At 34.6% G+C, this 11,329-nt stretch overlaps 1 protein-coding gene across 3 annotated transcripts; it reads right to left on the reverse strand.

The window, feature by feature from the left end:
* Positions 1-262: 262 nt before the first annotated feature.
* Positions 263-11,081, reverse strand: LOC130968356 (uncharacterized). Of its 3 annotated transcripts, none has more exons than XM_057893574.1 (25): positions 10,884-11,081; positions 9,136-9,749; positions 8,914-9,038; positions 8,709-8,803; positions 8,345-8,611; positions 7,756-7,843; positions 7,326-7,377; positions 6,189-6,254; positions 5,235-5,389; positions 4,654-4,724; positions 4,364-4,558; positions 4,193-4,231; positions 3,859-3,966; positions 3,399-3,488; positions 3,195-3,270; positions 2,869-2,965; positions 2,717-2,786; positions 2,431-2,607; positions 2,227-2,349; positions 2,031-2,114; positions 1,725-1,909; positions 1,305-1,443; positions 1,126-1,191; positions 965-1,036; positions 263-837 (listed from the first exon to the last, which is right to left on the reverse strand). In XM_057893574.1, the coding sequence occupies exons 2-25, from the start codon at positions 9,714-9,716 to the stop codon at positions 730-732; spliced, it is 3,129 nt and encodes a 1,042-aa protein (XP_057749557.1). In that variant the 5' UTR covers positions 9,717-9,749; positions 10,884-11,081; the 3' UTR covers positions 263-729. The 3 variants fall into 3 exon arrangements, with proteins under 3 accessions (XP_057749557.1, XP_057749558.1, XP_057749559.1); XM_057893575.1 differs by having other exon boundaries at positions 9,136-9,764; positions 10,884-11,073; XM_057893576.1 differs by lacking the exon at positions 6,189-6,254.
* Between the last annotated feature and the right edge of the window lie 248 nt (positions 11,082-11,329).

Consider the following 11,329-nt stretch of genomic DNA (forward strand, 5'->3'; position numbering starts at 1 on the left):
AGACTTAAGAATCAATATCAAATCTGTTTAGAAACTATTCACTTAATCCATTGGTTTCGATTTCTCTAAATTATTGGCATTAAAATCAACATTTGAACGATTATAATTAATATGCATTCATCTTAGACAATGCATAGTATTAGATTTGATACTTATCATATCCGTGTAATATTTTGGCAGAAGAAAACACATTGTATTTGCTTTGTAACAAGCCCCTGAACTTTCTCTGCAACTAAATTCTTGGTTGAAATAATACCCCCAGTTAGAAATCATAATTATTTCCATTACAACACTTAAAATGACATTGAATTATTAAACACGGCCAATGAAAATAACAAAAAATTAATTGGGAAAATCTCCCCTATCATACATATGATTTGAATATCTCCTAAGACCAGATTAGAAACTACCTAAATTTCAATACATACATTAAACTCTGAGTAACTCTTCCAAAGGCTCAAAATAGATTATGGGTGGGTTCGACCTCGAAACAAAGCCTCCAAGACGGAATCATATTGTATCAGTAATTTGTGCAGGTGGAAAACTCTTCTTGTATCAAAAATTATATGAAATGAGGGTACCGAATTATTTGGAATGCAGAGGCCGTTGAATAAGTTATAACGTACAATGTATGCTGCATTCAGTACTCCTTTTTTGCCACCTTTGGTATATTCTCAGGTTGCTATGGAACATGAGCCTCATGAATTAGTCATAGAAACCATGCTCTTTTCAAAATCCGAAAGACGCTTTAGTCCTACTACCACCTTCACCATACATTTCATTCCACTTCCTCAGCTCATTCATACTTGTTGCATCGTATGCCACCGATGGACCCACCTATACACACATTTAACATCGCATGTAAACAATAACAGCATCAAAGTCTTATTCCACTAGATGGTAGGCTACATGGATCAAACTGCTGTGCTAAAAATAAATAATTAACAACTGAATTATCAAATACCTTGGATTTTGACTGAATAAAATCATCCAAATTAAGAGGCCTTAATACTGTAGTTGTACTATTAGTCCCTCCCTGTACAATGCAACACATAACACCGTGTGAACTATCTGTTAGAAACTATTCTGAAAATCAAATGTGTTCTGAAAAACACTTGATAATACCTGTGCAATGTTTTCTTCCTCTATGAGCTCTTGAACAGGTCTGTATGCCGCAGCAACACAAAGGTTCTGCCAAACATAAGGAAGAAGCATCATATATACATGACATGTCAAGTTTACCCATGAAATGTTACATTTTAATTTCTCATTAAAGAAAATCAACAGAACTTAACAAAATTTACCTTCAAATCACTGCCAGAGTATCCTTCAGTCAAGTTAGCAAGTTTGTCATACTCAAAATTAGGATCCAAATTCTCTTGTGCAAGAAATATTCTCAAAATCTTCATTCGATTTTCGGCATCAGGTAAATCAACATATATCCTAAGCAAATGCAATGCAAACACAGCTTAATTAGCCAAATTGTTTTATTTTCAGGACCTTATCACAAACCACCTTCGTATTTTTAAAATAAAGTTCTACATGGACAAGAAATTGAAGAAAGTGTTATGTGAATATATAAGGTTTCCCTTTAAGAAAAACAAAAAAGGACACCCCAGCCCCAGCCTCCGAATTTTTATTTCAGCCCATCATTCAGCCAATAAAATTCAAGACAATCATAATTCAACCCATGCTTATAACTTTCTTAAGGCCTTAGTGATTACCTTCTTGGTAAGCGACGAATGACAGCATCGTCAAGGTCAAATGGCCGGTTTGTTGCACCAAGAATGAGGATTCTTTGATTTTCTTTTGATCTCAATCCATCCCAAGCTGCCATGAACTCATTCCTCATCCTCCTAGTGGCTTCATGCTCAAAAGCACCACCACGAGCACCAAGCAAACTGTCAACCTAAAAATAAAATTGCATAGTATTAAGATATTTATAGCTAAATCCTTGATGATTTCTATGACCATTTTTTAATACTGGCATAACACGCAAGAACAAGATTTTATTAATGACAAAGACTCACTTCATCAACAAATATAATGACAGGAGAAAGCTTGCTAGCAAAGGAGAAAAGAGCTTTTGTTAGTTTTTCTGCATCTCCAAACCACTGTATCAAGAAAAAATGTGAGATCTTAGACAACCGAGAAGAAATAGAAAAAAAATATTTAAGTTTTAGTAGTAAAGGTTTATCAAATTAAGAAGACTAGCATCAAAATCACCTTTGAAGTAAGAGTTGAACCAGTTATGCTAATAAAATTTGCACCAGCTTCAGTTGCAAGTGCTTTGGCCAGAAGTGTTTTTCCAGTTCCAGGAGGACCAAAAAGTAATATTCCTTTGCAAGGCTGAGAAGGTTTCCTCCAATTAAAAACAATAAAATTTAAAGGACAAAGTCATAATGCATACGAAAACCGACAATCATTTACCCGCAACAAGTTACCACGAGAGAAGAGTTCTGGTCTTCTCATCGGAAGAATAACAAGTTCATTAAGTGCCTTCTTCACGTTTTCAAGAGCACCTATATCATCAAACTTCACCCCAATTTCACCAGGGGGTACCACAGCTGAAATGAAATTGCTCTCAAACTCATCCTTTGCAAGGTTCTGTAATTTGCAAGATAGAAATCAATATTAGATTCAAAAAAATAAAAAACTTAAAACTTTTGAATTTAAAATTCTTTCTTATATGTACTATGAGTAAAATAAACCACACCTTAAGGTTTTGGGAAGGCTTCTGTGATATATTTTCCTGGCCCTTCAACCTTGAGATTGCAATCTCAAGACTTCACATAAAGGGAAAAAAAATACAAATTAGCTTCAAAATAAACACTAAAACATATAAAATGATAGGATTTGTAGTTAAACCTTTCACGAGGGATGCACAACCGTTCTCCTTTCACAGAAGGGAGCAGACATGATGATAAGTAATGGTTTTTCGACCACCCAATAACTTTTTCAGCTTCTGAGAACAAAGATAATATGACAAGAAAATCATTACGTAAGTTATTAATCAACATCTTCTCCATTTCAAAAACAAAAAGCAAGCATTATATTCAGCAAGGCTGAAGTCATATCAATCTAAAAGAGAATGGAGAATAAATGCAACTGAACTATTAGGAATAGAGCGCATGCATGTGTATACAAGGGAATAAAGGAAATGACTTCACTATTCACTAACTGCAGCTTCTTACTTTGCTTTGTCAAAATAACACCATCAGTGTTTACATGCAATAGATCCACACATGACAGCTGATGTTCTTCGAGAACCTACAAGATAAAAGTCCTACTATAAATGCCCGATTGGGGACGGTGAAAAATCTCAAGCAACATACATGGCATGATTTAAGTGTATCATGAATCATCAAGGTAGCAACAAAATTCATAGATCAAAGTACCTTCCTTAATTCATTCAAATTACTTCTTGAAACGACAATTTTCCTGTCTTCTTCAAGTTGTTTCTTAAATGTTACCAGCACATTTTCATCCTGCAGATACACAAATTTGCAAATGTAAGCATAATGAAAATAAAAAGAAAATAATAGATACTTCTGTAATCCTTGCTAAAAACAGTTTACTTAGATACTTCTGTAATCCTTGCTAAAAACAGTTTACTTGGCATAGAGTCAATCAAGAGCCAACCTAATATAACATCTTTTCATCTTGAATTTCGAGGAAAATTACAAGACTGCCCATGTAATGTGTTGAGAAAAATATATCACTCTAATGCTTGGGTAAAAAAAGAGCCCACAACAGAAATGCTCATCAATATTGACATATAAATTTACTTTTGCATTGAATCATAGGAACTTAAAGTCTTTAAGGAAGATCATAAGCCAGTAAAGAGAAAACAATTACCTTAGGTGGGTGTACGCACAAAACATTAGAAAAAAGCTTGTGAATTTCATCATCTTCTGATCTCTTTGCACCTCTGAATCCCTCAGTCAAACGCTTCAGAGAAAGAGGCTGCAGGTAGATGCAATAATCAGACCATATAAAAGAGCTAAGTGATTACAAGTGCAACTTGGCCACTTGGGTACCATAGATTTGGCCATAAAAATATAAATAAAATATGATAGCTTCTAAAATAGTAGGATATAAATAGCCACACAAAAAAGGCTCTCATGTATCTAACCAAAATGACCATATGATATTTTAAGGAATGTATAAATTTGTAGATAGCAAGCATTACCAGCTTAGCAACTCGTCCAAAGTTTGGAAGTATCATTGTCTGTCAAAAATGCATATCAATAAGAAGAAAGTAAACAATTAAAATGTTACCATTTGCAAAATGAAAATAAATGCATTAGTCATAAAAAATATTTAGAAGATACTACTTCATGATTAAACAATTAAAGCTTACAAATTGTTCTTTCTCCTTTGATCCTGATTGAACTTTGTTTTGCCCACAGATCAACACAACGGGGCCAGATAACCGGTCAAACAGCTCTTCAACCTTGTGAAAAAACTCATTACGGTTTGACTTAGGAACTGATTTATGCAACCACTGTGAACCATCTGGAAAGTAGACAATGAGCGGTTGTTTCGAATGCAAAACCTGAAAAAACAGCAGTCAAGCTTAAACCATCAATAAAAATAGTGGCTACCTTATTACGGAAGTTCAAAATATTGAAGAATACCAGAACAACATACCTCACATAAAGCCTCCAGTGCTATATAGCAATCTAGTGCTTGAGCATCAAGATCATTCTCAATGTCCTTAACTATTTGCAAATTAAAAAAAAAAAATCAGTTTGTTTGTAATCGAAAGAATTATAAGCTAAACTCATCTTAAAACTAAAAGGGAACAGGGCAAGGGATGGCGGGGGATTTTGGTGGGTGGATGTGGTGGGGGGGGTGTTCAAGCACATAAAATAAATTTATTATTAGATCCTTAGTAATATCTAATTTTCTATTTGTCTATTTGTCAATAATCAAAATAACTTGATGCCTTGATAAAAACACATACGCTAGTCTTCTGCAAGGCTAAAAAGAACTATTCCCAAGAGTAGAAAATAGGCCATTTGGGAAAAAATGTCAAACGTCAATTCCTTGTAAGGGAGATTAATTCCATATGTCCATATTTTATATATTGAGTGACAGTAATTCTGACTAATTTAATTCTTTGAAAAAATATAAATAAATAAGAATGTTACCAATATCTCCTACAGACAATTGAATAGTGAACACAAAATAAATAGGATAATTCTGAATAAGAAAAATATAGAATATACCATGTAGCCAACGAATCGGTGGTTTTGTATGATGGTCACTACTAAGATTCTCTGCCCCACCCTCATTGCCACGATCTTCATTAATATCCATTATGACAGCAACTTGATCTCCGCTTACTTCATATACCTCTCCTCTCTGACCAGTGGTTAAAGGCCTGCAAAGTATCCTAATTGATTAAAGGTGCAAACTGCATGACCTGAAATCTATATGAGTATTCTGCAACAAATAGTTCTCATTTGCAAGATACAAACATCTATCAAAATAACAAATTACAAGCCAACATACAAAAATAAAGCCATAAACATTAAGCATGTCACAAGATAACACTAAGAATAGTAGAAATCCTCATATTTGTATCAGATAGAAAAATCAACGTTGGCCTAAAGGACAATACAAAATACATGAATACAAGAAATTTCGGCGTTCCAGCCAAGAAACATACAATACCAAAATTTATGAATAAAAGAATACAAATGTAAAAGGATCAGACAATCAAGAATCGAATAACGGAACAAAAATATGGAAAAGAAGAAATATAAATGTCAAACTAAGAAACCCCTTACAGTTAAAAGGTCATGAAACATAAGTGCACACAGAAGCAGGCAAATTATTCAATCTGAAACCCTTGTCTAACTACCTAACCCTGACCAAGTGCATTACGTACCCAAACAACAGTAACAACTAACAACCACAGGCCCTTTCTCCATAACGCCACAAGATTTAGCTTAGGCAGTGTGCTTTCCTGGGTTGAGGCACGGGTAAGGTCAAGCCCCAAATTAAATACAAGCCCATTTTTGTAACAAATTACATAGGCGTGTGTATAATTTTGATTAGCTGAGAAGTTGGCAGAACAATGGACTCTATTTAATGAACAGTTTCAAAAGAAAATGCCAAAAAGGTGTGAGGTGTTTAGCAGTTTGGTTTTGACACATTAGGATGACTTACCGACCCACCTGCCATGTATAACAGTATAAGCACTAGTTGACCCATCAGATGTCAGTATCTTCCCCAATCTGATCCTGTGATAAAATTATATATGCCAATGTCAAGCAAGTGCTAAAAGTCCACCCGGGATGTGTATATAATGGTTTTACAAGGAACTAGAGGCTGCTCTCCTTGAACCAAACCTCAAGTCCAATACTCAAAATATTGGAAAAACCCGTTCATTATTTCTCCTTGTACCTTTCCCCCAAGTTATATTACATCTTCCTCAAGGTTCAGAATGAAGGTTCCAATTTGTTTTAGGGGGAAAAATAATGGGAGACAAAAGCCTTCATAATTAAGTACTAAAGTTAATGATATAAAAAAACTATTCACCGAGTAATATCATGCAAACTCCAAATGTTTGTAGTTTAAAGTACTTGACTTTTACACAATATCCAAAGCATCATATCAAACACCTTTAAGTGGATAATCCTAGAAATTACAGGGGGAAAAAATAAAGAAACACTGTTTGGATAAGAAAGCAGTATTAATTCATCAAATATTAGCAATAAAATTCAACCACATATTAGATGATAAGGAGAAATAGAAGTGATTGATAATTTTCCTAGGTTATCATCTGCCAAACTTCACTTTGGTCCTCTTAACTATAGGAAAAACTTGTCAGGGATTTGCATCTTACACTTAATACGCAAGGATTTTCATCTAATAAAATATAAGACCTTAAATTTCCAATTCAATATAGATAAGTTTATCCTCTGTCTCCTTCAACAGTATCACACTAGCTCTTTGACAATCACCATTATTGTAACCTCACATGTTGCATGACAATAGCCATAAGCATAGGAAGCACTATGACACACACCTTGTGATGATATCACCACAACCATTGTTACTATTTCTGCAATACATTCACTGAAAAAATTGTATCCAATTGGCTAATGAAATAAACCATATTTGCCTAGCCCCACCTTACTACAAATAGGCACATTCAAGTGCAACTGAGCCAAATCAAAAGATATATATAGGTCATGCTTTCTTCAATAAATAGAGAACATTCAACACATAAATACAATATTGGGGGAAACAACAGTTCAAGAAGTAAGCATCTTCCAGATTAGAAGGGGAATAAGGAATTATTTCATTACCTATCATCAATTGTAGCTCGAGTAGACGGTCCAATGTACTTCACTCGGTCACCTGAAACGTAACAAACCAGTAATTTAGAAATTACATGAATGCTAATACATACATGTGAAAGTGGACAGCTTTGAAGGTCAATCATTAACGTTGCAACAACTACGTATATTCATCCATTAATTAAATGCAACAAACTGAAATAGAATTTAGGGGGATAATATCATATCAAGTCATAGTAAGATCATCAAACTTCTCTACCAGCTTCCTATATTGCACCAGATCCTAGAGGGTGACAGAGGGGAAGCGGGAGGTCACATTCAGCAAGTTCATATGTATGTTAAAAGTTTCAGTTGCTGAATATCTTGAATAGACATGGTTGAAAATCACATTTGGCAAGTTCATAGGTATGATATAAGTTCCAGCTTATGTGTATGATACCTTTTCTTATCTGGCACCCAGATTTATCAGAAGAATTGGCTTCATTAGACCTAGATGACTCAGAACTCTCAGATTCTCCAGATGATATCTGCCAGCAGATTTGGGGACAGGATGTGAGAAATTAAACAGTCTGTTGTAACTAAATAAGCCAATAATTCTGAAATATTATCGAAACATTTACTTTCATTTAGACCATATTATCCTCACGGAATTGAAAAAAATAACCCCCCCCCCCCCCCCCCGCCCAATATTCCTACAATCCTACTTGAGTAAGTGTAACAGATTACAATAAAATAAATTGCCTTTGCACAAATATCACCATCAATTCATTTTAATGCCCCATGGATTTCCTATAATTTGTTACAAAAATTAAAACATCCTTTGCTCTTTTCATAAAGAACAACAATAAGTAAAAAGTCTATTCATGCAGATTGAGTAAAATTGAACCAACAGTGTGTTTTAAGTAACTTGAAAATAGATACATATTAACTCTAGCATCAATATCGCATTTTAAACATTCATTTTGTTAGATTTTGCTCTAGGCAAAGGATACCGCCCCTTAATTATAAACACTTCACTTTATATACACCTTTTCAAATTCTTCAATGTTGTAAGGAACAAGTTTCTGAACAGCTGCTTTAACCTTCTTAAGAGCAGCCTCAGCCGATGCAATTGCATCATCATTATCATTTTCATTTTCACTTGCATCCGACTTCACTTCATTACTGCTAGTCCACTCTTCTTCATTGCCAGCATCATTATCATCCTCATTCTCTGACTCCAAAGAGCCCTCTGCCCCGGAGTCTGCATTATCATCTTCAGACTCATAGTCTGATGATAATTCATCATCAATGTCCTGCAAAATAATTCAAAGTAGATAACTTGTTTGCTTTCAAACACTGACACTAAGAAATTTCTAAAAGTTATCAGTTCTAGCTTATTGAAGAGCTTACATAAGGAGCAAGGATGCTACTATCAAGAACTAATAATGGAACTTGTAAATCATGTGCAAGAGCTTTAACTAGCCTCTCACGATAGAGTTCAGTGCCTGAAAATAACAACATAAATATTCACGACTCTAAAGACAAGAACTAGAAAAGGCTTCCCTTGCATAAATATTACAAAAATCACATTCAAAATGGAATAAAAATGGCACACCAGGAACACTCTGAAGCAATATCCTCCCACTTGAAGATGTGAGACGAACACCAAAAGATGAAGCGAATGAATTATGTCTCAAATGTGAAGCAGTACATTCCACCAGTAGATTCTTGGTGTGCTCACTATGGATGGAAAAGTGCAACTTAAATCCACAATTAACTTAAAGATAACAAAAATTAATAATAAGGAAAAAGACCAAAGAGAAGTAAACATAATTACTTGACATGATAAGGAAATGTGTCCCATGAAATGTTTATTTTCTCCCAAGGAACAATTCTTCTTAGAAACTCATTTCTGAACTTATCCCTTCTTGTCAAAAATGGTGATTCTTTCTTCTTACTTTCTATTCCAAGTTTCTCATTATGAAGCCATTCCGCTTGATCCTGCTCGCCAAGTCGTGCATGCTCATTGCAATACTTGACATCTTTGTCAAACTTCTCTTTCTGATTTTTCCCTTTATCAATGTTAGCTCCATCTTTAACATGCACATGTTTATCCTCACTTGCATTTCTTCCATCACTTTCAGAACTATATGCACGTAACTGAGTACTTATACATAAACTAGTCCTTTTGTCCAGACCAATACAATTATTTCTATATGAAGCAGAGCTATATGAATCTGAACCTAAAAGATGTCTTCTCAAGAAACTACCATGAGAAGCATATGCTCTCACAGTGGTCTTAGAGGAAAAAGATTGCAAGTTTGCATGATCTGAGAATCTTGGACTAAAAGAGTATTTTGATGGCTGCAATACGAAAGCCCATCTCCGGTCCCTACACTGTATTCTCCTCAAGTACATTGAGAATATTGTCTTCCCCCAACTCCTACTATCCTGCAGCACAGCTACCTTCAGTTAGATAATGCATTGTTATCAGACCAAATGTTCATTATCTAGAAGTTGAGATGATGAAACTGCAATTAAACGTGGGTATGAAATCCATACATCAAACGGATTTCTGTGAAGCTAAAAATTTTCAACAGTTGAGCTTCAGCATAAATAATGGCACCAAAGTGACTAATATTCAGTTAAGTTTTGTGTTTAATAATTACTCTATTACTAATGTTATTGTAAAATGTTTTGGCTCACATTGAAAGGTAATCATCTTCTCAAAAGACTGTGGCTCACATTGAAGTCAAGATATTGTCATACTAATAAGGTAATACAAAAAATAAGAAAATACTCAGGTAAATGTTGTTCAGGAAAATTTCTTAGCTAGGCACAGTTTAACTCATCATTGTTTTAGTTTTTAGCGCTCACATCATTGTTTAACATGTGAAATTTATCTTTAATGATAAATTCACGTCTATTATGGTTCCCGCCAAGGTAATACAATTCATGATTCGTATTCCTAAATAATTGAGAATACCTTCGGTTACACAGTTGTTATATTTAGATGCTTGTTATCTCTAAAATGATAGTTTAATCAGAAACGAAACATTGCCATTCAATGCAAGGCCAAATACCAAATTTCGAATCAACAAACCAAAATCAAACTCTAGGTAATCAGGCATTTCCAGTATGGAGTGTATATACATGCTGAATGAACAGGAAGCAAACTTATACGCAGAAATATTCAAAATCAAAATCAAAATAAGCGCCCTAGAAGCAAACAATCAAGACAAAAGAAGGATTGGAGTGAGGAACAGGAATTGACATGACAAAGTGCACCAAAAGCTATGTAGATTTGATTTTCCATAAGATCCAATTACATTCTTGCAATTATATCAGCACATGCGTATAGAAAGCAAATCAGGCAAGTGTTTCAACTTTCAATTAACAAATCAAAAAATCAAAACATAACATAAGATAAGATCCTCTACTTCAGCAAACAAAAACGCTCAAAAGGAATAAACAAGTAAAGGATTCAAAGTTTCCTACCTTTACGGTTCTATTTAACTCAAACAGTGGCGGAATTAAAAGCTCTATGATAGCATTAATTCATTAGGGAAGGATAAAGAAGCATACCTTCTTCTTTATTGTGTATTAATTTCGTGGTAAGCGAGCTCAGAGTTTGGCCATACGAGAGAGAGAGAGAGAGAGAGAGAGAGAGAGAGACGAGCGTTCTGGAGAGGAGATAGCGCCTCTGCGATGTTGTATTATGATGATATTTAGTGCACACAAGAAAAGAAAAGAAAAGAAAACAAAAAATTCCCAATTAAGCAATTAAACATCATCGGCTCATCGCAGTGTTTAAAGCCTAAGTGCCTAACTGCAAGTGTTGCCTCCATCCGTGTGCCGTAGGTTTTTTTTTTTGTGTACTAGGTTTCTTTTATTTTAGTATGTCCTCAGTTAGTCTAGGCCCATCTCAGGCCCAAATTAAACCCATTCTAAATCCTAATCCATACATGCAGCCCAAAAGGTCTTTGGTCCAATTCTCTCTTATTATTATCTTTTTTTTCTCTTGAACTAAA

Source organism: Arachis stenosperma, chromosome 3 (assembly GCF_014773155.1).
Source record: "Arachis stenosperma cultivar V10309 chromosome 3, arast.V10309.gnm1.PFL2, whole genome shotgun sequence".
Lineage (NCBI taxonomy): Eukaryota > Viridiplantae > Streptophyta > Magnoliopsida > Fabales > Fabaceae > Arachis > Arachis stenosperma.

Bases quoted from the DNA above. Each gene is read 5' to 3' on its own strand.
- LOC130968356 (XM_057893574.1), bottom strand. From the start codon at position 9,716: ATGTACTTGAGGAGAATACAGTGTAGGGACCGGAGATGGGCTTTCGTA. The intron at 7,378-7,755 runs GTATCATACACA...GTTACGTTTCAG, and splicing joins TGGGTGCCAGATAAGAAAAG to GTGACCGAGTGAAGTACATT. The intron at 6,255-7,325 runs GTAATGAAATAA...ATTTTATCACAG, and splicing joins CGAGCTACAATTGATGATAG to GATCAGATTGGGGAAGATAC.